A 27375-nucleotide genomic window follows, 5' to 3' on the forward strand; every position below is an offset into this window, starting at 1 on the left:
TTGTTTATATAAATAATTAGTAAATATAAATATATATTTTTATAATAATATTTATAAATTTATATATATGTATATATTATATTTTAAATAAATAAAATTTAAATATTTTATGGATTATTAAAATTTTAAAATATTATTAAAAAATATCTTTATATAAATTATTAATTAAATTTAAAATAAATTTAAGTATTAATAATATTAATTAATTCAAATTGGATAATTTTCACATATAATTTTTACAGTTATCTGACCTATTTTTAACTGCAACTGCTATTTCATTAACAAGAATTGAAGTTGAATATTTTAGTATTCCATCAAATATCTCAAGTGCATTCCTAATCCGTGTAAATCACAACAACTTATCATGCACGTCCACAGGATTGTGCCTTAAGAACTATCAAGACAGATTTTATCAGGCACCTAATTATGCCTGACCATTTGACTTGACGCATGTGATTAAGAGTACCAACCTTGCTGTATGGTTTAAGGGAACTAAGACTTAAAAAACAATAAAATAAAATTAAAAAAAATCCACCCAAGAGAATGAACTATTTTCCAAAGCGAGAAATATCAACACGAAGAACTATTAAGTCAAAAAAAACACCTGTATTTACAGCATATATGTCTGAAACTCTACATGCTTCTGTCATTGTTTTTTTTTTCCCCTATTGATTTACTATTTCTTTCTTTAGTAGTTTTAACTATTTATTATAACCTAAGAGCAAACGAAACATATTGAGACCAGGATGTTTCCTCTATGATCCATTCTAAACATTCTTCCTGTACCCTGATTTTATTCCTAAAGAAAATTATATTGTGCTCATGGACGACTAAAGCGGGCTTGGATCCGTTGCTGGATAGGTGTCCTGCAAGAAGGGCAGTCCTTCATCCCCTCTCTCTTGTGGATCTCATTGCATTTTGTACAGAGGACCTGATGTGCACAGGGGACGAAAACCACAGACTTCTCTTCAGATAAGCACATCACACATTCCCTATCCCGTTTCAAACCTCCACTTCCAGAAGCTCCCTGACTCCCCTTTCCTTCAATGCTCCTTCTAAGAGCAGCTATTTCTGAAGAGGCAGACTTCAATTTCAATTCGGATATTTCTTTCTCGAGCTTGCTGATGTCTTCCATATATTTTTTTAAATCATCTTCTGCTTTTTGTCTGATCATATCCTCCTCTACTTTCGCTGCAGCTTCAACTTGTTCTCCTTCATCTTTTATAGATGCAACCTTCGCAAGCAAATCTTCCTTCAGCTTTCTCTCCTGTTCCCGTCTAGCCTGCAGAATCTTTTATGCTTCAGGCGAGAAAAGTACCAAATGACAAAACTATAATGTGCGTTACTCTAACGTTACCTATCAATAGATTTTCCTGGGATTCACAAACTATGCAATCTCTTGTCTTGATTCCCTTGCAATTGGTTGACAATATAATTAAGGAGTTCTCTCCATGCAATTTTTGTTCTCCTAGGGAGGCTTTCAATCCTATGGAATCCCTGGTCTATCTAGTGAATGAGACCAAGTGATGCCATCGCATGGCAAAATTTTTAGCATGAAAATATGGCCCTATACTACTTACCATAGAATGAGACATAAAGAAGAATTCAGCTGATAAAGATGTGAGGTATTAGTATTCTTTCTCAAAAAGCACACCTCAAATCGGTTCTTGATCTTTTCTGCCTTGCCTATGTCTTGTTGCAGTTTAACCACCCTCTGTTTGTGAGTCTGTAACTCCTCCTGCAGTAAGCTCTTCTGCCCCTTCAATGATTGAGCATCCTTTAGGGCCTTCTGCTCTCTCTCCAATGCTGCCTCACATTTTACAGCTGACTCTACAGCCAGCAATTTTGCATGCTCCAACCCATCCTTTAGCAAAAAATGCTCCACCTCAAGCTTGCGAATAGCAGAGTTAGCTTCTTCAACCTCGTCAGTAACATCAATCACAGCAAGCTCCATATCTAATATCCTTTTCCTCGTATTATCCTCTAAGATTTTCTTCTCTTTTTCGAATTCTTCCTTCTCCAATTTTAGTGCTTTAAGCTCAGGCTTGTCTTTGGTAAGCCTATGAGTAGCCTGCATAACTTTCTGATTGGCCCACTCAGTCCAACTCTGTAGTTTATTCTGCAGTTCCTGCACCCGAGGAACTAACTTTAGGATCAATTCATCTTTCTCATCTTGTGGAACATACTTCCCTAGAGATTTATCATACGGGATTCTAGCATAGTAATCAGATAATTTAGGAAACACAACAGTGCTATTCTCAGGCTTCAATACGGGCTTCTTTCCTGAAACTATGAGTTCAGTATTTGCTGCAGTTGATGCAGATGCTGTCCCCTTCATATGTACTTTTGAAGAGTCAGATGATGCAGATACAGCAGATGGACTATTGCTAGGAACATGAGAACTTCCTTCTGTCGTAGCGGCTTCCACTTTGGCCTTTGTATTCGAGGCAGATCCTTTTGTCTGCACACCATGTGATTCAGACGGAGACTTCATTCTCTTTTCCTCAATCAAACCACCAAAACTAGTAACATTTTCTGATTGGGAGCCCGATTTACCATGATCCTCCAGAACCCTCACTGAATTTATGGTTTTCTTCCGTTCTTTCTTCTTGAGTGACTTGCATTCCTTCTTTGATTTTCCTTCAGAGGCAGGTGTTTGGGATGTAGGCTGGATGGATGCCTCAGAACTTGCTGGCATAGAAAGAACATTCTCCTTTTCTGGTGTTAGCCCATCAAGACCAAGGAATATTTTAGGTTAGGTTAATTTCAGAAACTTCCAAATTTTAATATTTCGTGCAAATAACTATGAGCATCAAACAAAGAAGAATTTTAAGTATTTGGCTTACTGGCATTTGAAGGAATGGGTTCAGAGCATTGTTCCGTAGACCTTGATTTGGGAAGACTAGAATCAGCAGAGCTTGCTTCTGGGATTTCTTTACCACCAAATTCACTGAGTAGATCTCCTTCCACAGCACATGCCTCTGTAATGTTCGTATCACATACTAATAACCACCACATTGCTTCCGCAGGGGACAATGAGGGCTTAACTTTCTTAAGCACATGAACCAGTTCTAGCATTGTGTACTCCACCATGTGTTGCAAATCCTCAAACATAAGATCCTTTGAACTGTCAATATCCTTCCCACTTGTCAATAAGGCCACAGCATCAGTCACTATGTTTGCCACTAGGTCTTCACCCCCCTGGTACAAGCCCAGCCTTGAAATGGCCCTTTGAGCAATATCCTCACTATAACCAATTTGACAAAGCTGCTTAATTGCATTCTGGAAAATTGTGTGTATATTAGACAGCAATAGTTCTTCAAGCTGCAATGCAAGGGGATCACTCCAATCAATAGGCTCATCAGCTTGTGCTGCAAGATTAGGCTGAGTAGACCCCACCACCAAATGCCCAAGGTCGCTTTGTGGGTTTTGAGATTTATCCCAGGATGAGGCATAACCAGGAAATTCAGTCAGAGATGAAGGCGAGCTAACTAGATTCTCTGGAGAAGGATAAACTAAGTTTCTCTTGTTCTTACCTCTTACATCTTGTTGAGAGACAGAAGAAGAAGAAGAAGAACCTAAGTTGCTATTGTCACCACCACTATTAGACATTTCAACCACTTTTCGAACAATAACAAGGAGTTCGTCAAGACCGTCAAAATCTTTATCAGTTCACGCTACGAACCAAACAAAACAAAATGAGAGAAAACAAAATTATTAGTGAAAAATATTTGACTAATATGAAAATCAAGTTAAACCAAATAATGTTGGTATCATATTTGCAATGGGCTACAAACTTTTCCTATAATCCACTAAAATCAACATAAAACAGGTAATGCCATTCTACAATGAGTAATCTTGATACAGAACAAGATTAAATCTTTATCAGTTAACCCTATGAACCAAACAAATCAAACTGAGACAGAAAGAAATTACTGGTTAAAAAGATTTGACTAATATGAAAATCAACATAAACCAAATAATGTTGGTTTTATAGTTAAACTCAACGTAAAACGGGTAAAATCCTGATACAAAACAAGATTAAAATCTTTATCAGTTAACCCTATGAACCAAACAAATCAAAATGAAAGAAAAATAAATTACTGATTAAAAAGATTTGACTAATATGAAAATCAACGTAAACCAAATAATCTTGGTGTTATACTTGCATTGGGCGACAAAATTTTCATATAATCCACTAAACTCAATGTAAAACAGGCAACACCATTCTAAAATGAATAATCTTGGTGTTACACTTGCATTGGGCGACAAAATTTTCATATAATCCACTAAACTCAATGTAAAACAGGCAACACCATTCTACAATGAATAATCTTGATACAAAACAAGATTAAAAGTAACAGGAAAATTGGAAAAAAAGAACCATACCTATATCTTCAATGGAAGGTAAACGAGGGGATAATCCTTTAGCCTGTGTGAAAATGATATGAACTGAAATTTAGAAGGAAGGGAGAAACAAAAGATGAATCAAGAATAAGAGAGAAGAGGAAGAAACTGAACAGACTTGCTTCGTTAGCAAGACTCAGCATTCTCTTCTTTACAAGGGAAAAGCATTATTTATAGCCAAATAGCCCAACAGATTCGCCCCCTTGTAACTGCTGCAGTTGAGAATTATAACAGCTTAGGACACTGACAACCAACAGCTAGCTGAGCTGGCTTTTCTATTCCGCGTAATATCACAAAACACTCTGATTGAATTTTTTTTTTTTTTTTAAAAAAGGAGACCTAAAAGATCAACGTATAAATAAAATTGCAACAACAAACACATTACCTGCAACTTGTGAACTAAACCAGCAGAGACCGGCACCGCAAGCAACACACAACACAGCAAACACCCTGTTTCCCAATGGCACAAAGAACCACAAGAAACCATCACATTGGCTTAAGAAAGCCAGGGGAAAAAAAAACCACTGAGAACCAAAATTTAAATAAAAACAGCAATGAAAAAGAGAACCCAAATGAGGAAAAATAAAGATAGCTTTGTTTCACCTAAAAGGGTCGTTGAAGAATAGAAAATGGAATGGCTTCCTTCAACCCATGTGCAAAAACAGTGAGAATTGATCGTATAGAGATGGATTTTTTTTTTTTTTGAATTGCAGGGTGGAAAGTTTTGAGCAAAGGTCTCCCCTTTGCTGCAATTATCAGCCGCTACTACACTGGCTGGTGTGAGTGTGCTCAAGTGTCAGGATGGGTTTATATAGGGAGTGGGGGTTCAACAAACCATGGTCCATGAAACCAATTTGTCTCTTTCTAGTCTAGGGCCTTACTTTGAGTTTTTCACAACAATGGTTAAATCTTTTCTTCATCTAATAAAATAAAATTATATTAAATTAAAATTTTTGGAAAAATCCTATAAAATATGCTTTATTGTATGCATTAGGAATGGATAGATTGTGAATTAATTTTGTGGTGCTGAATTAAGTATTCATGGATTCTCTTTGCATCTAAAGATAATGTTAAGGAGATATATTGCCATATTTATTGCTAGTTTTATGCAAATGAGCTATGATTTCTTGTTTAGGGCCTTTAGGCATTTTATTACAGATTTGCTTACAGCTAGATATATAGCTTCACCTTATACATCCAAACCTGATAAAAGTTGAACTTATATAAACAAATTAAATCTCTATTTCTTTAACATATGGCATTACAAATTAACCATATTTATGCACTCATATATAGATATTATAAACTTGTTAGTTGTTGCTTAATAATTCAATAATGAAGCATTTACCTTATATTACACAGACAAAATCTACATTTTCTCCCCTTTTCTCCTATTTGAAATGTACAATTTTTTAAAAATTTAATTTAGTTGATTTATTTTTTATCAATCTCATATTTAAAATGAAAGAATTCAATTCTTTTTAATTTAAAAAAAAATCATTTTAAAACAGATAAAAATCAAATATGATTGTGTGAGAATTTAATTAATTTTTTTTTTGCAAATAATTTATTTTAAAGAAAGAAAAACAAAATTTCCATATAATTTTGGCTAAGTTTTATTTGGAAAAAAAATATTCGCAATAAAAAAATTTAATTCAATTCTCACACAAATTATTTATAAGAAAAAATAAAAACTTTTAAATTAAAAAGAATTAAATTCTTTTACTTATTAAGTGTTTTTTTTTAGTTTTTAAACATGAAAATAAGTAAAAAATAAATAAATAAAATTAAATTATTATAAAATTTAAATTTCTAAATTGGGTTAAAATTAAAACATTAAATAATAAAAAACAAGGTTTGCTTCCCCGTTGGGGAAGTTGGAAAGTTGGAAAAAAATAATGGTTTGCTTCCCCGTTGGATAATATTTATATTTTCAACCATTAATATTTATTAATCTTTTCTAATAAGTATCGGAGTATAATTGACCTTTAAGCCTTTTAGCTTTAACAAGGAAATAAACAAAATTATCATATTAAATTAATTAGAAATTATTTGATAAATCAAGTGATAATGGTTTTTAAGGCAGTATAAAATTTAGTTACCTCATCCTGCATTCTTGAATATTGGATTGCTTTGGATAATTTTGATGGGGGCAAGCCAAAGATCTTCATGTTAGATTCCTTGTTTCTCTAGTCCTGCCAATAGAGAAAAAAAAATTATTTATTTATTTATAATCCAATTAATTAAACTCTCATTTAATAAAATAACAATAATAATAATAATAATTACCTTGTTGTTCCTTTGCAAGGACTTCAATAACTCCAGGGGATTTGAAGGATTCTTCTTCATTCCAAATTGTTTAGCTTTCTTTTGCTGTTAATAAAAGGAATAATTTAAAAAAAAAAAACTAAAAGAGCTCAAATATTTCCACTCCTACAAAAATCTATGAATTTTAGTATATCAAATTTCAAAAAAATAACATATACATGTATAGGTTATAACAAATGATTGATGATAACATATGTAATATGATTGGTGACAATATATCATTAATAATATGTTTGAATCAAAAATTTATTATGTTTTAAATAAATGAGTGCGTTGCACGTGTCAATAAAATAATGAAAAGATAATTATAAAAATGATAGAAAATAAAAATATTTTATAATAATTTTTATAATATTATTAACTTTAAAATTTCCAAAAACATTATAATGGTATAACATGAAATGTATAGGTAGGTGTTTTCGTGGTAATCTGCTTCTTATATTGGATCATACATCACTCAAGTAATGTGTGTGTGGTATATAAGTGTGTATATAACTACTTTTCAGTCAATAATTATTTAGAGGTGTAACTGTGTACAGTAAGTCTTTCCTGTATTACATGTGTGTATTTTTTTAAAATTAATTTAAAAAAAAATACACAACAATTAAAAGTGATTAACCCTAGAAAAAAAAGTGAATAAAAATTATATGGGGCGCGCATGTCTAATATCTAATTATTCTAAATAAGGGGGGTAAAATATTAAAATTTAACATTTAAAAAATTTAACATTGCCCTTAAAAAAATGGCATTGCAATAAGAAAAAATTCGGAGTAATAAGAAAAAAATAGAAAGCTGAGGGACTTGTATTACAAGCTTGGTAGAATTAATTGATAAAACAGTAAAAGAAAAAACAAAAAAGAGTTTAATGACATTCAATTTCTGATTTTAAGTATCAAAAAATTAGTAATTTTTCATTTTTTGTTCTTATCTTTAATCGGCAAACAGCCAACAGGGAATCTGAGAGGGTCCCACATGACGACCCCCAATGACCGTTCACCCGACCCCACATTTTTCTCCTCTATCTATGGGTCCCATTGATTCCACTTCCAACCGTTCCAACTCGTTTGCCTTACAAAAAACCACTGACACGTTCGCAGCACGCGGAGACCTCGCAGCCTCGTTGGGACCGACCTGGAGGTGAAAGGCATTCCACGTGTCGAAGTTTGGCTGCGTCAGTGACCTGATAGCGTGCTTTAACGATTGATTTTATGATTACCCTTGCGCCCGCATTTTCAGCTTAAAGAAAACTTTAAAAATTAGTCAAAGTCTCAAAGACTCCAAAATTAATCTTAAAATAATGAAAAGGGAGAGAGGAATGGCAACGAAAGACGACAACAGTGAAAGCCCTAAAACGGCGTCGAAGGTACGATTTTTTTTATTAAATTCCCCTTTCATCTGTGATTTTATATTATCGGACTAGAAAATCCCATTTGCTTTCCGAGAAATTATTTGTAGGGAAAAGAATTGAATCGAACTTTCTAGATTTTAAGCCGTTGTTTTATTATTTTATTTCTTCGATTTTCTTGCTGCCAAACACTGGATTCTTGATGCGTTCGCTATTTTATACTATTGCTGGTTGTTTGGTTGTATCGTTTTTATCATCGGTGGTGATGTATATGAAGTTTAGATCCAAAATACTTTGTTGGGATTCAAAGGAGTTAGTGGTCAGTGGGTGTTTGATAAAATGATTAAAAGAGTAGATGTACGCTAATTAATACCAATGTGCCTTAGCTCAGCTCCCATGAATTTGTTTAGGTTGTTAATGCGCACCATTCAATGGGTGAAACCAATGTCAAAAGATATTAACACTATATAGGTTGATTCGTTTTATTTGAACAGGATACGATTATATCTGCTAATTTATTTCTTGGATTAATTCCTGCTCCAGAGCTTGCTATCTATTTCCATATGCGTTTTATCTTGGGATAATTGTGGACCTGCGAAATTTCTTAGCCTTTGGCTTCATAGAATGCATTCTTCTTGGTGCAGTCTTTCCCCCTTCTTTCTGGTCTAGGAAGTGCTAAACTTTGAGCAGATGCTTATCAATTTATCATGATCAACTGAAAATATTTTCAAGATTGCTTTTGCTGAAGTATGGTTGTACTTGTAACCAGGAAAGAATATGAGCTGGGGGCTAACTGTGAATCAAAAGGGTGAATGTTAACTGCCAAAAAATAAATAAAAGAAAGCTGGAACTATTCCCTTGGACTAATAAAATAAACTAAATGAGCTTCCTGAGTATTCTACAGTAACTTACAAATTAATAGTATTCCTAGCACTTATATTTGAGAGTTTTTCAATACTTATGATAGTCCAAGCAAGTTCATCTGTTCTATTAACCCTACCAAGTCATTAAATCTGGTAGGAGACCATACTCAAACCGTTTAACTGGTAAGAGGACTGCTTCAACTTGAAGAAGGTTTGTCTCATTGTTGATGTCAAAGTTGTAGTCCATGAGAAGAGGACCTCTAGGATGCCATCTATCAAACCTTTATGAAATTTTCTATCCTCAGTCCAACATAGTCTGTTAGTTTCAGAATTTTACTCCACAATCCACATGCTTGTACAATCACCAGAAATAGGCCTTCCTTAATGCATAAGATTTCAATCCAATCAACACACAAATACCTTTTTTAGATTAGAATAAAACATATTCTTTTTGTAAAAGGCGCCTGATTTCAACCTGAGGGTCTTCTGTTTGAACATTTCTCCAATCAGAAGGATGATAAAACTCGAGTCTTTTTAGGAACATAGTCTTACTATAATCTGTTCTTCCATCATCACTGTCATATTCTTCTTCTTAAGATACAGAGAAAGAGAGAATGTGTTTGAGGTTCTTTTTCAATCAGAACATTGTCGGAAAGTTCATTGTTAAAGTCAGTTTCCACATAACTTTACAAAAGGCAATCTGCTGTCATTTTACAGGGCCTTCTCCTTGTTGATTGGGACTCCACTAGAACTTGCCTGATGGTTGACATCATTCATAGTTATGTGCTCCATTGGGGCGTGCCATAGTTATTCACTTAAATAGACATTTTTCAAGCTGTAGGTTTAATGATCTTCAAGTCTTCACCTTTTAGAACTGAAATTTGATTAGCAATATACCAGGACCGTGCTTCTATGGTCATTTCTTGTCTAGTGCTATTAAAATTAAAAACCCACAAAAATCTCTCTTTTGCGATCACTTTAACAGTTCCATAACATCCTTGACTCATATTAGTGAATGTGAACAAGTTTGGATTCATAGAAGTGGCCATCCATCATAGAGATTCATTGTTATTCCTTTAAATCCAACATTTGCTGTTCTGTTGAATATGAACTTGAACCTGCATAAATAGTAGCCAATTCTTTTGCCTCAATCATTGTTATTATGTTGTTGCCTTCCCATTGATTTTTGAGACATAAGGGAAATCTAGAAGAGAGGAGTTAGTAAATTATCTTTTTATAATTGTGATTACAGAATTCACGGGGGGCAGTGTGGTCAATTGATACTTATGCTGCACAATGTGAAACATGCTTAAAATGGAGGGTAATTGCAACTCAAGAAGAATACGAGGAAATCAGAAGCAAAATCTTGGAGAATCCCTTTGTTTGTGACAGAAAACCTGGGGTAACTTGCAAGGATGCTGCTGACATCGATTGCAACGCAACTCGAACTTGGGTGATTGACAGGCCTGGCATCCCAAAGACCCCAAAAGGTTTTAAGAGGAGCTTGGTGCTAAGACGGGATTTCTCCAAAATGGATGCTTACTATATCACTCCCACAGGTAAGAAACTAAGAACGAAAAATGAAATTGCAGCATTTTTAGAAGCAAATCCAAAATACAAAGATGTTTCTATTGAGGACTTCAATTTCACTTCTCCAAAGGTAATGGAAGACACTATACCTGAAGATGGAAAGAAGGTTAATGCTAGTGGTAGCGGTTATAGAAAAAGTAAGGCATTAAATGATGCAGCTTGAGCTGGTATGCTGTGTCTCTAAGTAACTTGTTATTGGGTGTTGTATCTCTACAAGGTTGGTGTGATGGGGGTTTTTTTGTTCATTTCGCTGCATGGGAGGGATTTTTTGGGGCCAATACATTTTGCAGATGATGGCAGAACAATTGCGTAGTTGCGAGAATCCTATTTATTTTCCGATTAGGTTGCTGGCTCTTTATTGATCGCTTGGAGTAACGCAATGCCAAACAAAGCCCATTGAAATTTGGCAATGCAATCCCAAAAACTGAATTCCAGCAAAGTTTATTTGGGGTTTTTTTTTTCCCCTGCCGAGAGGGGAGAGAGGGGTGTGAACTGTGAAGGCAAATTGCATTTCTTCATGGTGTTTTATACCACAAGTTTTCAATGTGGGCAATGCATAAATGATTACTATAAAATTAATCGCGTATTTTCTTTTAATAAAAATTTTCAAATTTATAAATAAAATTAAAAAGGGACTTTTTCATTTTATATTGATTTATTGAAATATAAAAAGATTTTGATATGTAATAGCCAAAATGAATTCTAACCCAAAATAAGCTACGAACTTTTTTGAAGGTTTGTTTTTAAGCTCTAGTAAATAATCCCAAAGAACAAAGTTGTCATTGGTATTATTGTTTAAACTATTATTAATAAAAAAAAATTATTTTAATTATATTAGCTAAAATTAAGTTAAATTAAATATATTTTAACTAAATAATTTTAGTACAGTTAAAATCATTTTTCTAAAAACTATTTAAAATAATATTGGAAGCACAACATTGAAGGCTATGAAACGGCAGCGTTTGAATATTCAAAGTTAGCCATGCGTTACATTATCTCAGAATTAGCTCTCGTCCGCCAGTCGTCTCTCTAGCAGGCGACAAACTTCTTCTGGACAACATGAACTCACTGATCTCATCCTCGCTCTGCAACTACTACATTTCAAAGGTACCATTGACACCCACGAGACTCGTATATAGACATAGTTTTTGCAATACCCAGTTGTTATCCACCAAGAAATTGAAAATAAGTGCCAAAGCGAATGAAGTGGATACACAGACCACAGTGGAGGAATCCGAGCAAGAGCTAAAACTAGAAGAACCAAATAATGAAACAAGCAAGGCCTCTGCCCCTGCGCTCGACAAAGACCTCAAAAAGGTTGGTTGGAACTTGGAATTGCAATTTTTTTTTTTTACTGATTTTGACAAAGCCCATCTCACCTTAATTGTATTTCATTTGCATAAACAGGCGGTTCAAAAGACTGCAGCAACCTTCGCACCAAGAGCTTCCACAGCCACCAAGAATCCAGCAGCACCAGGAACTGCCTTGTATACAGTGTTTGAGGTTCAAGGGTATGTCTCCATGCTGTTAGGTGGAGCACTTTCTTTCAATCTCATATTTCCGTCCAACGAGCCAGACGTATGGAGATTGATGGGGATGTGGTCCATTTGGATGTTTAGTAAGTCATGCTTTTCCCTTGTTCTACTGCAGGCTTTGTTTGGTAAACTTGGGATTAAGTTTTGTTTGGTAATTAGGCGTTATATTCTGTAATTAGGCGTTATATTCTGTTATTTGGTATTATTGTATATGGCCGAATTACTAATCTAATATTTATTCTTTGCAGCAATTCCTTCTTTACGCGCTAGAGATTGCTCAAAAAATGAGAAAGAAGCTCTTAACTATCTGTTTCTTCTCATCCCTTTACTCAATGTCATAATCCCTTTCTTTTGGAAGTCTTTTGCCGTTGTATGGTCTGCAGATACACTAGCTTTCTTTGGAATGTATGCATGGAAGGTATGCTTGTCACTTGAAGAACATTTAGTTCAATGTTGGTTTTATTTTTTTGGGAATTTAATAAATCACATTGGAATTTATGCTCCTGCATGCAGTTTGGATGGCTACAGAGAAAAGAGTAAGAACAAACTCATTAATTTCAGGCTTTGCTTTGATTGGATCAAGGGACTTTGTTGCAGTACTCGGATAAAACATTTCTTGAAACCCAGAACTGCAACACGTTAGAGCCAACAACATGATTGCCTTTGCCTGTTGTTACCAAAGACAGCGACAATTTTCTATTTTATATGTTGATTGATCATACGTAGGGGTCTGGTTCTCATTCTTGTTTTGAGGTATTGGAAATTGATATACTGGGGAGGATCACATGTGCAGGATATGAGGTTCACTGTCCTTAATTAAGAAGACAGTTTGAAATCGTCAAAATATGCTTTTAGAGGTCACTGGCTCGTGAATGGCAAACTGTTTGCTGATTAATGATTATTTTGTCTTTGGTTTTCTTTTTACTTTTTTTGTAGCTAAAGAAAGTTATGGAATGCCTTAAAAATAAAATCATGTGGCTCTGTGGGAATCATGTGGCAGTGGGTGATGCTGCTGCTGCTGCTTCCTACTAGCTAGCAGATGTGCATGGCAGTGGAGGTGGTGGTGGAACACCCTTTTGTGTATTATATTCTCAAATGGCTTAGTTTTTGTACTTCACTAGTTACCTTCCTGATTATTCTTCGGGACTCGCAACAAATTTTACTGGAACAATTTTAAGATCCCATGAACTGAACTAGCAGAGTGTGCACGATAAAAAAAAAAAAAAAAAGAGAGAGCAAGAAACGAACCAAAGTTGAAGTTATGAAAGCATCCCTACGAACTGATTCCACTAAATAAAGCACACCAACATGGCATAAAGGCCAACAATAGTAAAGGAATCTTCAAAATTTTGGATTACAAGTTGGAAAAATGCTTCTTTTCTTTACATAGGGGAACCAAGCGTTCATGGAGGAAAATGATATTAATACAGAAAAGAGGGAAACATCTTGGATTAATGTTATTGTGCCTATCTCAATTGCTTCACATCTACTTACAAAACCTGAATGCCCACCAAAAGCAGCGCATGTACTCTCAATGTTCATTCCACCAAAGACCAGCTGTAAGAAGTAGTCCCAATCATGTTAATAATCAACAGTGATAAAAACACAATGTACAGGTAAAACAACATAAGAATGCAACAGCAGAACCTCATACAAATCCAGATGCCCACAATTTAGGTTAAATTAAGTGTGACCCAGAGAGATCCTACTAACTACAACTCTAAAATATATGCCAAGGTTAAGTAAACTTGTTATATTCTCCTGAACTTTTGTCTGTTATTGAAACACCATGAATTACAATACACAAACAGCATTACTTGTCCTAGCCTACCTTTGATGTTCATTGTAGAATATTTGGTTTATTAGATCCAATATCTTTAGTTGCTCAAATAACTTCCCATGAAACAATGCTTCATAATTCCTACATGGAGAAAGTGAGTCAAGAAATAGATCTATTTGCATTTTGCACATTTTGTCTTCAAATTGAAAGATTATGATTCCACCTTCAAATAATAATTCACTTAGAAATCTGTTTGCTTTCACACTGTCAAACTGTTTATCCTCGACCTTACATATTAAGTTCTTTTATGCAGATTTCAAATATTCACAAGAAACTACTATGCTTACGTAAATCATGTTCATCACAATTACTATTCTAGTAGCCACCACTCTTTTCCCTTTCTTATCCTCCTCATGATTCATGGACAGAACATTTATACTATTTCTGATAATGAAATACAGTGACAAGCCATTATGCATATTTGTTTTCCATTAGATTAACTCTAAGATCAACCAGATCAATAAAATCAAGATGGTTCATGCACACTCCGTGTGGCAAATAAATAAGGTCCTTCCATTTGAAATCAAATATAATTGCAAGGCAATGGAAGAAAAGTATATATATAGAAGCAAAAATGTTTTGAAGCACCAGATTCTAAGTCATTCTGCATGAAAATACAAAAGTATAAATCCTCGTGCACTTTAAAATGTGTAGATGCAGGGGTTCTTAGGGTAGTTAAGGGAAATGGGAGGAGAGGGTTAGTCTTACTTGGGATGCCTTAGAGAGAGATGAAGCAGTGAGAGGCGTGGGAGGAACGATGGGCACACCCAGTGGACTTGGTGTACATGACAGATTGGGGGTTATTAGGTAAAGTAATGATGAAGGAATGTTTGCAAGGATGTCATGATCTGATTGATGCGTTCAAGGAATATCTTAAATGTCATAAATAAAGCTATTTATAGTGTAGGTGTAGGGGCTTTAGGACCATTGATGGTGTGCCATGTGTCAAGATCTAGCAGATATTGAAATTTGTCTTTTTATCACCCTTTAGGCCTAATTCACAACTCCACTATGAGGTCAAGAGGGAAGTCCAAAACCTTCCCCTTCATGGGCCCCATCCTAAGCCCACCAAGCCAAATCTCCCTAATCATCCCATGGACTGATTCCTCAGGCGCTGCCACTAGCCTAGGAATTAACCTTCTTATTAGTTAGTTAACATTGCTTAATTTGAGATATATCGACAAAATGCTTCAACAAGAAGAACTTACCTCTAAAGTTAACAACTACTTCACATGAAGAGCCATTTTCACAAAGCCAAGATTCTCCATGGCAGACCATTGCCAAAAGTTGATTCATTGTTCTATACACGCGCATCTTCACTGTCCTCATCATAGTCAAAATCAGACCCATCACTCCTCGGCTCCATAAAAGTATTCATGTCAAATGATGGCATTTCCATCTCCTCCATGTCAATGGTCTCATAGTCCATTCTTTCTTCAAACTTCTCATCAGAACAATTAAGAAGCCATGAAAGTGAACATTTCAGCCCCTTCTTCACAATCCTTTTATGCCTTGGCTTTATAGTAGACTCGAGACCATATGTAAAGAATGCTGGGAAAGTAACCAAATCATCCAAAGGTCTTTCCATCTCCATTTTAAAGTAATCAAAGCTAAGTTTCATGACATCAATATTCAAAGCAAGCACTTGAGGACATCCCACAACCATTTCCCCCACTTGTTGCAAGGAAAACCCACAATCCTTAAGGAAGTCCACATGCTTCAATATAGGAACTCTACTAAGGCTGACAACTTGCGGCATCTTCTCCACAACTCTAGCAAAATCCTCGGGACCCAATTCAATGACTGAATGAAGCAAACTTTGTTGGCTGAGAAGCTTTGCCTTCAGGTCAATTCCAATAATCTCAGGATATTGTGCTACCACAGAAGGAACTGAGGTTTTCCTTACATTAATCTCTAGAAGGGCTTCAACGTTTGGTTTAATCAATTCCTCTAATCCAAAACCAAGGATGTGTGGCCGCTTCTCTATCAATCTAGCTACAGCTAGTCTTGGTATACCCAAACTCTCAAGATACTCCACAAAAGGCTTGATTACACGGCCTACTCGCATCCCCAATATCTCTGGGTATCTGGTTAAAACACCTCCAATTTCTCTCCTTGCCACCCCAATTCCAACCAGATAAGCCACTGATGTGCTCATGGTCCCTTCAAGCTTGAATCCCAGAACTTCTGGGTATCTCTCAAGCACCCGAGGAATATCATTTGGCTTGATATCCATTCCTTGAAGATATTTGACCACTGGAGCAAGGTCTACAACAACGCTAGCATGAAGGACTTGTGGGTATCTTCTTAAGAAATCTGTGAAGGAAGATTTCCTAACACCCAATTTGCCAAGATAGTCAAGAACAGGAATCATGTTCTTTTTGACACTGCAACCAAGAACAAGAGGATAGTTGTTAATGTCTTCAATTGCAAGACCTAATTGGTGAAGGAAATCCACACGTTCCCTCATAACATCAACTGTCACAGGAAGTTCCAACCCATCAAGTTCATCAGGGACAATGCCAATACTTCTCAGTAAGTCATAAACCCTGGCACGATTTGCTACCTTCATGTTTTTCATGTCTAGCAAACTAGGATGAGTATAAAGTGAGGAGGAACGTCCTTTCTTCTGACCCAAACGAACATTGTTTATCTTGGATGCAAATGAATCCTCAGAGCTAAATGTGAATGTTCTCTCAGCAACAGAACACCGAAATTTTGTAATTAAGCCAATCCCCTTCATGTAGTCAATAGGAATCCCAAGAGGTGGCACTGGTTTCAACTGCAGTTTATGATATGCAAAAATGGGCAAATCTGCATGTACAAGCAAAAAACTGGGTCTAGTAATGCCACCACAGCTTCCAATCTTCATTATATCTTTGTTGAAAAATCTGAACAAAGAGATGCAAGATGGACAATTATTATACGTAAACTGATGCTTCTCTCTATATAATATAAACTATTAAAACAAAATTCCAAATTTAAGCTCTGTTCTTTTTTTTTTTTAAAAAAAAAAAACTATCGTAGTTTACAACAGAACAGCAACCTTGCTGAGATTGATTAGTAGTTCCTGTTATAGTTTTTGCCTAAACTGATCATACTACACAACATATGCCAGTTTTGGCTGGTATTGACACAATAAACACATAAAATATTTATAAATTCACTGACACAATCAATTTTCCTTTACTTGAATCAAGCCTTCAAGCATCAGCATTGCAATCACATTGTATGAAAAAGCAGAAATGATGCAGGATAACACAGACCATAAGTGTATAAAGCAATAGATACTAAAAGCTATATATATATACTCAAAACCCATATTCACTTTCCATAAACCCTAAACTGAGTTACCAACACGAACGTTCTGTAAGATTAAAACGGAACTTCAATTTCTGTTACTTTCCTGCACTTTCTCAGGAACTAAAAAGAAGCATAACCTCTCACTCTAGCAGCCAATTAAAGGAAATATAAGATATAGAAAATGTGAAAACAAAACACTAAAATTTAAGTGCGTTCAGTTTGTCTTTTCTTCTTCACAGGCACAACAATTAAAAAGGAAAAAAAAAAAAAACCGAAAGGCATAAATTCTCGTAATAGTTATTGAATTAGCAGATAGCAACAGAAGATAACCTTTAAATTTTCCAATTAAAAGAATAAGAGGAAGAAAATAAAGATCAATGACCTGAAAGCGAAACTAGTTCGCAATGAGGGATGCCTGTAGGCTGTAGCCAGAGGCAAAGCTTCGAGTTCAGAGAGAAGGGTAACGTTTTGCTCACCATTCACCAATGGCTTCCTTTCTTTTCACTAGTTTTATTTTATGACCTTTTTTCGCAAACTAGCCCTGTGGGTCGTGCCAATTTTCCCTATGGCCCATTCCTTTAAAAGCTCATAGCTCATTATAGGATCCAACAAGAAAGCCCAAACAGGCTTATATATTATTATGTCCACAGTTTTCGCTCTGGCATAGGAAGCAAGCAAGTCTCTTTGGCTTTTTGGCTCGCAAGAAGCCAGAGTGATACTGGGCGTTGAAAATACAGTGACCGAGCATGGAAGCATCGAGAAAAATGGCTTGGCACTGGCATTTCTTGGGTTTCTTCTTTCTCAGTTTGCACGTATTCTCTGCAAAAGCCAAAGCTTCGCAGTGCTCAATCAAGGGTGAGTTTTCTCTTACGTATTGCTCAACAAATTTATGTGCAGATATTAGAGGGTTGATTGTGTTGATTCGTGTTTGGGGATGTTTTTTCTAATATAGGGTTGCCACTTGTGAGGAATATTAGTGAGCTTCCTCAGGATGATCATGGAATTCGAGGCTTGTCCCATATTACCGTTGCTGGCTCTGTCTTGCATGGGATGAAAGAGGTATGCATATGCAATTTATCTAAAAATTTACTATAACCTTTAGGCTATTAAATTGTTAAATGCCCAATTTAGGGTTGGGACCAAGTTTAGACTTCTAATTTGATACTGTTTCCATTTTTTATTTTTATTTTTATTTTATTTTTTAAATTTAATGGTGGAATGAACATCCTGTTCTGAAATTGGACATCTGTACAAAATTAATCTGTTTTGAAATGGAATTGGTTAAACGTTTTCCGGATTTACAGGTGGAGGTATGGCTTCAAACGTTTTCTCCAGGGTCATGCACGCCAATCCACAGACACTCATGTGAAGAAGTTTTTATTGTCCTAAAAGGAAGTGGCACTCTCTATCTTGCCTCAAGTTCACATCAGAAGCATCCTGGAAAGCCACAAGAATACTTCATCTTTCCCAATAGTACATTTCATATCCCTGTGAACGATGCTCACCAGGTAAACATTTCTAGTGTAATTGTTTTTGGATGGGATTTGAACTTCGTTGCTATTGGTATTTTAAGAATGTGCAGTGTAGGTGTATTAACATGAAAAACTCAGTACTAGTCCCGTCCTTTTGTTGTTGGATGATATTGTAGTTAGTATTATTGTGGCTGACTTGCTGCTGTTACTGCAACTTGAATTCTTTGTTATTTTTGTCTACCAATTTTTTAGATGATACATCATTTTATAACTATTGTGGTTGGTGAAACTGATCCTCATACTCCAAGAGATGGGCTAAAATGAACCTCAATTGCTAAAGGTTTTGTATATCTCATGGAGCAGCCAAACATGGGTAACTGGATGATGGTCTTTAAACATATAGATATCTGATGTCCATTAGAAGCCCAAAGGGCACCTCACAGATTCAGTTTGTCAATTGCAAGAGCTTAATTTGAATAAGTAGTTGGCAGGGTGGCATTTTTAAACTGAAAAGGGGACGTTACGATATGCAAATAAGATTATCATTTTTCATTGTACTTTACTGCTTATGTTACTGTAATTTAAATGAAGATGCAATTATAGTTCGCAAAGTCCTTGCTTTTTGTCTACTTTTCGACATACTGTAATTATGTCCTTTTGTTATTACTTTTCACCTCATAAAATAGTGATGTGAAGTTGCTGTTTAGTCATTCTCTGTTGCTTTGTTTTGTAATCATATTTCAGGTCTGGAATATAAATGAACATGAGGATTTGCAAGTGCTTGTCATAATATCTCGTCCACCAGTCAAAATGTATGTAGTAACTCCTCTTCTGTCCTCATAGGCTTTATAACATAGACTTATTAGTATTGCCATTTTTCAATAACTTTGGTTCGCCCTTCTCTTTTAATATATCAGTGCTTCCTTTAACTTTAGCCTTTCTTATTTGTCTTTGGCGGATCCTACATCATGGTACCTTTCAAAATTTATCTCCACAGTTATGGGAGAGGACAAACCATTCGTTTTAATATTTCAAAAAGATGAGATCCTCTCACATATCAAAGGAGGAAGTATAGAAGGAATAAAGAATAAATGAGTTAGAGAGTAGTGATGAGAAAGGATAGCAGTTAAAGGGTGAGTGGTAAGCGTGTAAATAATAGTAACTGAGGTAGCAGTTGTTAACTGAATGAGGAAGAGTTGGGTTGCATGTTGTTGAAAGTAGTTAAGGTTGTAATAGAGCTACTGACAGTAGCTAGAAGTTGGTAGGTTACTAGCAGTTACTGAGTCTGCTATAAACTCAGTAATGTAATCTTGCAATTCCATAGCAAAATTGTCAAGAACAATATATTCTTTCTCTTTCTAATCAATTTTCATTCTTGCTTTCCTAATCTTCCATCTATTCTTCTATTTCCTTCTGCAATTCTCTGTTAGGGTTTCTAAAACCCTAACAGATCCATTCTGAAAATATGGACTGATGACTTAAGATAGAAAGTTCACCTGATAAGCTGAAGCTCAACTGCCATTGTAAGCTCCACCTTGGCAACTCCTCCCTTTCGAGGAAGATAGCGTTTTAAATTAATGCTGCTCCTTCCATCATATAGCCCAGAAAAATATTTTTCTTTGGCTACAGGTTTCAGGCATAGTTTCTTCGTGTTATCATTTTATATATGCAACGCTTTCAAAACAACAGCTTTGATAATAGAAGTGTGAATGTATACCCATGTTGTGATGCTTTTTGCGCCGTACAATGTGTTTGCCACATATAATGGAGGCTACATGACAATTTTTCTTATATATGAAGCTTGGTACTCATTTTCACTATTTTCTTCAACTATTTATCACCAGAATCAGGTATCCTTTTTTTTGCCAGTTTGTTAGGTGTTGGTTTTGTGCACTAATACCCATTTTAGTATAAATGCTAATGTAAAAATTCTTGCTTACATGATGAAACAACATATTTGTAGTGCAATGAGGATACTGTATACATGCAAAGTATAAACCCTTTCCAAAGCTTCTAATGCAGAAAGCCGGTGCACTCCCTTGTTTATGTAATCTTGAAATGCACATCCTTTCTATCTCTCAGCCTTTCTTATTATTTTTTTCAGGTTCATATATGATGACTGGTTCATGCCCCATACTGCAGCAAAATTGAGGTTTCCCATCTTTTGGGACGAACAGTGCCTACAAGTTCAAGCACCTCCAAAAGACGAGCTTTAATAACAAGCTATATCTGTGTGTATCGCTTACACGAGTCTGATATTTTCTGTTGTGGATTAGTAAATACTTGATATGAAAGTTTTCTCACCAAAAAGATCGTATGAGGCTGTTTTGTACTTGTAAAATAACATAAGCTGAGAAACTTACATATTTTGTTTCTAAGTTCTACTGCTTCCAAATTCATGTGGTACTAATTTAAGTTTCAACTTAGCTCTTGGAACTCTGAGAAATGGCAAGTTCTTATCGGCAGGCAAGACAAGAACTGGGAAAAAGGAATAAGAAGGTTGCAATTGGCTTCCTAATATGGTCGCCCATATGGAGTGGCCAGTGGGCCTATGATTCCAAGTAAGCATTGCTTTGACAATAGTTTTAAGTACATTATATATCGTATCGTTCTTTAAGGTAGGGTAATGGTTTCTTTTGAGAAAACAGTTTCTGGCAGATTCTAGCAGTTCCTATAAAGTGCAAACTTACGAGGATAGCCGATGTTCCAAATTTTAATATGATATTTCAAGTTGGTTTGGAAACCAATATGCGCTAGACTACTAAACAAACATATAATTGAGTCACAGAAAATTGCACGAGTCTGAGCAAATAATTCCTGTTAATTGCACTAAACAGTCCTTCCCAGCTGTCATCAAATACATTACATTTTTTAGCATGCGAGAGTGACATAACTCTAGGAACTCATCGATCACAAAAAGAGATCAACGTCATCTCTTCTTTTTGGTCAATGAACTGCGTCGTTCAGCTTCTTTCTCTGCTACCAAAACATGGAACTCTGACACAAGCATCTCATCTATACCAAGATTCAAAGTGCTACTCAAGTTAAAGGCCTCCAATATCACTTCTAAAGTTAAACTGAAGCCCAAAGTTGACAATACACGGACAGCATTTGCAACCCTGCAAATGTTCCGTCTTGTCTCTAGTGGTACGTTTTCAGAAACTCTAGTGGATTTGGTATTTTGTTCTTCAGTATTGTTTAATTGCTCTTCTGCTACAGTGTCTCTGGCATCACAATGTTCACCAACCCATATAAATCCATTACATCCAAGTATCAAGTCAACTCCATATTGTACCAGATGATGGAAATGCTGTTTTTGTCTTTTCACTAGATAAGGGGGGACTGTCAGCAATTGCCCCTTCTCAAGCTGTAACATGCAATTATTATAAGTGACAAGAATAATGCATATTGCATACATTTGAAAGTGACTATGCTGAGTTTTAAAGAGACTACTAAGGAATCAAATCTAAAATACACACACTCTACAAAAATGAAAGCAAATTTTAGATAACCTGAATTACAGGAAAAGATAATGAATCAGTAACATTTTGCAACAACATTTAAAAAAGAATCCAAAGCTGATAATGACGTTAGTGTAACAAGTGCAAACCTAAAAGCACTTAGATCACCTCTTTTTGTTTTACACTAGTAAAGAACAGGTTAATCAAATGGTTCTCATTTTGTATTAAAAGCACAAACTTCAAGAAACCCAAACTAAATATCCTGTTTTACGATAACTAACATGAATTTTACATATATATATATATATATATATATATATATATATATATATATATATATACAGAGGAAGTGTGTAAATGGGAGAAACGGCTATATTATAAAAGGTTCACAAGTGTATCAAACCTTCCCATACTTCTGACTTCTTGCTTGCAGTTGTAAACTCCCATCATTCTGAAAATTACGAACTTCAGCCTGAAAAAGGGAAATAACTTATTATTCCTGTCACTAAATTATGCATTTGTTTGCCTTTATTTATGGTGCCACATTAGATTATCATATAAAACAGTATCAACATAAACAATGGAAGAATTGTGGCTGTGCACTTACACAAATAACATCATTCTCCTCAAAAACATTGCGCATGTTCAGTTCATCCACAGCAGTTCGCCGCCTCTAGCAATCAAAATTATGAAGGTTGCAAATATTTAGTCAAGAAAGAAAGCAACAAACTGCCCTAGCTCTTCAAGGTAAACGGTATCAATGCATGCTCCAGGCCAAGTGTTATGAGCTTACGCTGATCTATCCACAAATGAATAGCTTAAGAGTGCAATGAGCATCCAAGTTGTTAACAGTCCTTCCACTGACAGTAGACTAACAGAATGACCTTAGAATGCATAAACATCTACGCTGACTGAAAGCAGCCAAGGTCCAAAGACACTTGTAAGAAAGATGGAACCTCAACCAGCCCTAGAAACTTCCCAACCCACATAGAATGGGCTCATGTCATAGAAATCAATGGCATGATAAGGTTACAGCCAAAATGATGAACAAAAATAGAGTTTATTCTAATGTGCTTCACAACAAGAAAATATTTACACAATGGACTCAACTACTAGCATTGCATAAAGCTTAAGATTGGGGCATTTTTATGAAGACCTCATTATCTTTGCAACACTTCAATTATAATTGAAGCTCTTTTTCCTCATTTTTAATCAATAAAATATTTTAAATCCAGTAGACAGGAACTTAAATTTCTCTCATGTTTCCAATATGGCAATCAGCCAATCATGCAGCAAATGATCAACTTCACCCACCATGATGAGAAAGCAGAAACTACTACTTGTATTTAGAGAATTATGCTATAAGGTATATTTGATACCTGAATACCATCAGGCAAGTTCATCGAAGAAAGCATTAAAACAGCATCTTGGTTGAAATTTATTTCCAATTTCCAACGCTTTTGAGCGACCTGGAAAATGATGATTTAGCAGTAAACGTTAAACAAAATACTTCAGTGGAACAAATCCATCAATCTTTTGCAGAAAACTTGTCCATGAGAAAATATAAAGAAATCATTTCCCATTCTGGCTATTGAAAATTGATTATAGAAACTCTATGAACAAGAAAGAAAGATCATACGTTAACATTGTTGAAGCAGCATAAGAACGATAGAAATAAGACAAAATATGATTACCACAATGCTAAAAAAAGATTTGGAAGTCAAAATATTTGACCAGACAAACCAGATTTGCAAAGAAATATTTTCCTTTATTTATGGATTTCCACCAACAATTGTTTGGTAGCATTTCCTTACCTACTCATCACTAATTCTGGTAATCATTCCAATATTTAAAATCATCTTGCTTTTGTTATCTTAGAAATTAGAATCAAATAGTCATTCCAACAGTCCATATAAGTGATTAGACGCTTTAAAATTACCTCAACAACGCGGCCCACTATGATATCTCCAATCTCTGGCTTGAACCTACAATCAACAATAGTATTAAATTTATAACTAGGCAACATTATGAAAAAAAAAAAAAAAACACCCTAAAACAGCAGTTAATAGGCAACCACCAAGTCACAAACTTGATAAATGCAAGCACCTGGAGCGCAAAGATCGTACATAGACAAGCATGTTAACGCGTTCCACCACTCCACAGACCGTCGCCACCACTTCACCGTTGCGCTCTGCTGTTCCATGTCCTCTTCAGTTGGGTGAAAAAACAAGTTAGTCGAGATTGATAAATCTAATCGATTAAGATACAGGCATGGAGGTTAGGGTTAGAGAAGAGACTTGAGAATACTGTCTTCGAGGCTGATTGGGATGGTATCGGCGACGGTGACGGAAGCATCAGAATTGACCTTAGAATGCAAAGACTCGAGCTTTTGCAGAGCTTTCTGTAATCTTATCTTTTGAGTTTGATTCAAGGATAGCTGTATTTCTCTCATCTTTCGTTAATTTACCTCTTCTTCCTCCCCTCTCCTCTCCTCTCCTCTGTGTGCTCTTAAACCCTAATTTTTAAGTCAAACGTTGCCATAAAGGTTTTTGATAACAAAGCTAAAGTTGGGCTTCAGTTTGTTTTCTTATTAAAGGCCCAAAATCAAATCTTTCTTATTTGGCGGGCCTAGTCATGAACAGAATTGGTTAATTTTTAATCTATTTTTGAATAAACCAAAAAATAAATTAATACGCTAATATTCATATTTATCTAACCAACAATACAAATTTATGTTAATTAATTTGTGGTTGTTGTAGCTTAATCTATGATCAAAGACATATAACTCACCTAATAGACTCATACATGAATTCTTACTTCTTAATAAATATTAAGTAAAAAAGGCCTAAGGCGTTAAAATTCAACCCTTATAGAATACTATTTTTGGTTGCCTCGCCACCAAACTGAACGACAGCCTTCATGAACCAAATTTACAAAACTCTGTGTTTAAGGCATTGAAAATGCAAGAAAAATGTGAAGAATATATAGAAATGAAATATAATTTATTTTTCCTATCCGAATGGCAAGAATAAGAATCTCAAAGGATTGTGAAAGTGGATTCATTGTTACACAAGAGAAACACACACATATTTCCCTCCGAGGAATGTTCTCTTCCTCACAATCTCACCAACCTCCCTCCTTTCATTTTTATCATCATTAGTTTTTTGTTTGTTCTAAACCTTCTCTTAACCAGCCTAGCAGTGGCAGCTAGTCTTTTCCCCTAATCCCTACCCTACTATTAACATCTCACACCCACCTTCCCATTTTAGGACAGGATGGCCTCCTGCACCACTCCCTTTCTCTTCCTTGGCCTCCTGTCTCTTATTCCCATCTTTCTCTCCTCTACCTCCAGCATTGTAGCTGCCACCTCCTCCTCCTCTTCTGGCGGTGTCCGCCTCGGTCCTATCCGAAAGCCTTCCTCCAATGTCCCTGCCTTCCGGGAAGCCCCTGCATTTCGCAATGGGGATTCCTGTGGAGCTGAGAGAATCCATGTTACCATGACCTTGGACGCCAATTATCTCAGAGGCACAATGGCTGCAGTTTTATCCATCCTCCAGCATTCTGCTTGTCCTGAAAACATTGAGTTTCACTTCCTCTGGGGACGTTTTGAGCCAGAGGTCTTTTCCAACATCATGTCCACCTTCCCTTATCTTCAGTTCAGAATCTATCGCTTTGACTCCAATCGTGTTCGTGCAAAGATATCAAAATCGATTCGTCAAGCCCTGGATCAGCCTTTAAACTATGCAAGAATTTACCTTGCTGACATACTCCCATCAAATCTTAAACGCATTATTTATCTAGACTCTGATCTCGTTGTCGTTGATGATATTGCAAGATTATGGGAGGTAGATTTAAAGGGCAAGGTTTTGGGAGCACCAGAATATTGTCATGCAAATTTTACCAAGTATTTCACAGAATTATTCTGGTCCAATCCTGTTTGGGCTAAGACATTTCAAGGAAAAAGGCCATGTTATTTTAACACAGGAGTTATGGTGGTGGATATAGAAATGTGGAGGCAAGGTGTGTATACACAGAAAGTTGAGTACTGGATGGAAGTGCAAAAGCATAAGAGGATATACCACTTGGGGTCATTGCCACCATTTTTATTGGTTTTGGCTGGGAATATAAACGGAGTGGATCATAGATGGAATCAACATGGGTTAGGGGGTGATAACATTGAAGGTAAGTGCAGGAATTTGCATCCTGGGCCTATTAGTTTGCTTCACTGGAGTGGAAAAGGGAAGCCATGGTTAAGACTCGACTCAAGAAAGCCATGTTCTGTGGATCACCTCTGGGCTCCATATGATCTCTATCGCTCATCAATGCATTCTTTGGAAGGATAATGAGATTGTTTGAGGAGATGGGAGAAATAGAAAACAAGGAGACAAACAAAAATGGTCGAAAGGGCAGTTTAGGAGATGGAAGAACATGATAATAGGTAAAGAGAAATCCCAAAAGAATTCATTTTAAATTATTTTAACAGTGTTCCTTTGGTTCTGAGACAAGTGTATTACCAAAAAGGATGGAAATTAAGGAAAATGAGAAATACTCATAGACTAATTGAGAGAAATTATTTATTTGAGAACCTTATGGAGGTGATTCAAGGGGGGGAAAGAAATCTAATCAACAATCATCAAGGAGAAACCATTGTGCTGAAGTTTTGCTGTAATTATATAAGAAGGGGGGGGGGGGGTGTTGGGTTCTTCATTGTTTGGGTTATAGTACATCAATTTAAAGGTCTCTTTAATGGATCTTGCTTTAATATAAAGATGTTCTTTGATGCCATTCAATGGTTCATATGATGCAGTGGATTAATTAGATGATTGTCTTCTTGTGCTAGCTTTAGGAATTCCAATATCTGAATTTACATTTAAATATAAGTTCTCAGTACTAATGGATATTTGAATATTTAGTATAAGTGATTTAACATTTTTATAAGATACTCATTGAAAGTATTTTATTTTTTAATGAGTCGAACCGGCTCAAATAGAATAATTTTAGCCCATTTAATCTATTATATTTGGGATATTAATGAAATACTAAAAAAATATATAAAAATTCTTGATTATTATTTTATTTTAATAATATATGAAAAATTAGGAAAATTGTCTGATTAATCTTGACAACCCCTGTCCCTTGACAAAGAGATCATACTTATCTTCTATTTTAAGCCAAAAGATTACCGACACTGATATAAAACGACCACCCACCCTCCTATGCTCGCTCAGGGT

General features: G+C 35.5%; 6 protein-coding genes and 1 pseudogene across 9 annotated transcripts; 4 read left to right on the forward strand and 3 right to left on the reverse strand.

Moving 5' to 3' along the window:
- Positions 1-551: 551 nt before the first annotated feature.
- Positions 552-4328, reverse strand: LOC110658771 (putative E3 ubiquitin-protein ligase RF298; annotated as a pseudogene).
- A 3680-nt stretch (positions 4329-8008) lies between these two features.
- Positions 8009-10972, forward strand: LOC110658770 (methyl-CpG-binding domain-containing protein 4-like). The gene is made up of 2 exons (XM_058152692.1): positions 8009-8098; positions 10196-10972. Exons 1-2 carry the CDS (start codon positions 8033-8035, stop codon positions 10694-10696), a joined length of 567 nt encoding a protein of 188 aa, XP_058008675.1. The 5' UTR covers positions 8009-8032; the 3' UTR covers positions 10697-10972.
- Positions 10973-11434: 462 nt separating this feature from the next.
- LOC110658768 (protein RESISTANCE TO PHYTOPHTHORA 1, chloroplastic) lies at positions 11435-12992 on the forward strand. Its single transcript, XM_021816509.2, has 4 exons — positions 11435-11850; positions 11941-12151; positions 12317-12486; positions 12582-12992. The coding sequence occupies exons 1-4, from the start codon at positions 11593-11595 to the stop codon at positions 12606-12608; spliced, it is 666 nt and encodes a 221-aa protein (XP_021672201.2). The 5' UTR covers positions 11435-11592; the 3' UTR covers positions 12609-12992.
- Positions 12993-13395: 403 nt separating this feature from the next.
- On the reverse strand, positions 13396-17711 carry LOC110658766 (transcription termination factor MTERF4, chloroplastic). 3 transcript variants are annotated; one of them, XM_058152691.1, is made up of 4 exons: positions 17542-17711; positions 15117-16799; positions 13900-13989; positions 13396-13625 (listed from the first exon to the last, which is right to left on the reverse strand). In XM_058152691.1, the coding sequence occupies exon 2, from the start codon at positions 16778-16780 to the stop codon at positions 15209-15211; it is 1572 nt and encodes a 523-aa protein (XP_058008674.1). In that variant the 5' UTR covers positions 16781-16799; positions 17542-17711; the 3' UTR covers positions 13396-13625; positions 13900-13989; positions 15117-15208. The 3 variants fall into 3 exon arrangements, with proteins under 3 accessions (XP_058008674.1, XP_058008673.1, XP_021672197.2); XM_058152690.1 differs by lacking the exon at positions 13900-13989 and having other exon boundaries at positions 17594-17711; XM_021816505.2 differs by lacking the exon at positions 13900-13989.
- A 146-nt stretch (positions 17712-17857) lies between these two features.
- On the forward strand, positions 17858-21061 carry LOC110658769 (auxin-binding protein T85). Its single transcript, XM_021816510.2, has 5 exons — positions 17858-18066; positions 18164-18270; positions 18516-18719; positions 19428-19495; positions 20788-21061. Exons 1-5 carry the CDS (start codon positions 17958-17960, stop codon positions 20897-20899), a joined length of 600 nt encoding a protein of 199 aa, XP_021672202.2. The 5' UTR covers positions 17858-17957; the 3' UTR covers positions 20900-21061.
- A 425-nt stretch (positions 21062-21486) lies between these two features.
- Positions 21487-24674, reverse strand: LOC110658767 (exosome complex component RRP4 homolog). 2 transcript variants are annotated; one of them, XM_021816507.2, is made up of 7 exons: positions 24442-24674; positions 24251-24352; positions 24084-24129; positions 23524-23613; positions 22752-22817; positions 22548-22616; positions 21487-22050 (listed from the first exon to the last, which is right to left on the reverse strand). In XM_021816507.2, the coding sequence occupies exons 1-7, from the start codon at positions 24594-24596 to the stop codon at positions 21613-21615; spliced, it is 966 nt and encodes a 321-aa protein (XP_021672199.2). In that variant the 5' UTR covers positions 24597-24674; the 3' UTR covers positions 21487-21612. The 2 variants fall into 2 exon arrangements, with proteins under 2 accessions (XP_021672199.2, XP_021672200.2); XM_021816508.2 differs by having other exon boundaries at positions 24271-24352; positions 24442-24642.
- A 721-nt stretch (positions 24675-25395) lies between these two features.
- On the forward strand, positions 25396-26787 carry LOC110658765 (probable galacturonosyltransferase-like 4). The gene has a single exon (XM_058154140.1). The coding sequence runs from the start codon at positions 25420-25422 to the stop codon at positions 26485-26487; it is 1068 nt and encodes a 355-aa protein (XP_058010123.1). The 5' UTR covers positions 25396-25419; the 3' UTR covers positions 26488-26787.
- The last annotated feature ends 588 nt before the right edge of the window (positions 26788-27375 follow it).

Source organism: Hevea brasiliensis, chromosome 9 (assembly GCF_030052815.1).
Source record: "Hevea brasiliensis isolate MT/VB/25A 57/8 chromosome 9, ASM3005281v1, whole genome shotgun sequence".
Lineage (NCBI taxonomy): Eukaryota > Viridiplantae > Streptophyta > Magnoliopsida > Malpighiales > Euphorbiaceae > Hevea > Hevea brasiliensis.

Coding starts and splice junctions, on each gene's coding strand:
- LOC110658765 (XM_058154140.1), top strand. CDS start 25,420: ATGGCCTCCTGCACCACTCCCTTTCTCTTCCTTGGCCTCCTGTCTCTT.
- LOC110658770 (XM_058152692.1), top strand. CDS start 8,033: ATGAAAAGGGAGAGAGGAATGGCAACGAAAGACGACAACAGTGAAAGC. Junction 8,099..10,195: donor GCCCTAAAACGGCGTCGAAG/GTACGATTTTTT, acceptor TTGTGATTACAG/AATTCACGGGGGGCAGTGTG.
- LOC110658767 (XM_021816507.2), bottom strand. CDS start 24,596: ATGAGAGAAATACAGCTATCCTTGAATCAAACTCAAAAGATAAGATTA. Junction 24,130..24,250: donor GTACGATCTTTGCGCTCCAG/GTGCTTGCATTT, acceptor TGTTGATTGTAG/GTTCAAGCCAGAGATTGGAG. Junction 22,818..23,523: donor ACTTGCCTGATGGTATTCAG/GTATCAAATATA, acceptor TTTGATTGCTAG/AGGCGGCGAACTGCTGTGGA.
- LOC110658768 (XM_021816509.2), top strand. CDS start 11,593: ATGAACTCACTGATCTCATCCTCGCTCTGCAACTACTACATTTCAAAG. Junction 12,152..12,316: donor GTGGTCCATTTGGATGTTTA/GTAAGTCATGCT, acceptor TATTCTTTGCAG/CAATTCCTTCTTTACGCGCT. Junction 12,487..12,581: donor TTGGAATGTATGCATGGAAG/GTATGCTTGTCA, acceptor TCCTGCATGCAG/TTTGGATGGCTACAGAGAAA.
- LOC110658766 (XM_058152690.1), bottom strand. CDS start 16,780: ATGAAGATTGGAAGCTGTGGTGGCATTACTAGACCCAGTTTTTTGCTT.
- LOC110658769 (XM_021816510.2), top strand. CDS start 17,958: ATGGAAGCATCGAGAAAAATGGCTTGGCACTGGCATTTCTTGGGTTTC. Junction 18,067..18,163: donor TTCGCAGTGCTCAATCAAGG/GTGAGTTTTCTC, acceptor TTTCTAATATAG/GGTTGCCACTTGTGAGGAAT. Junction 18,271..18,515: donor TCTTGCATGGGATGAAAGAG/GTATGCATATGC, acceptor CCGGATTTACAG/GTGGAGGTATGGCTTCAAAC.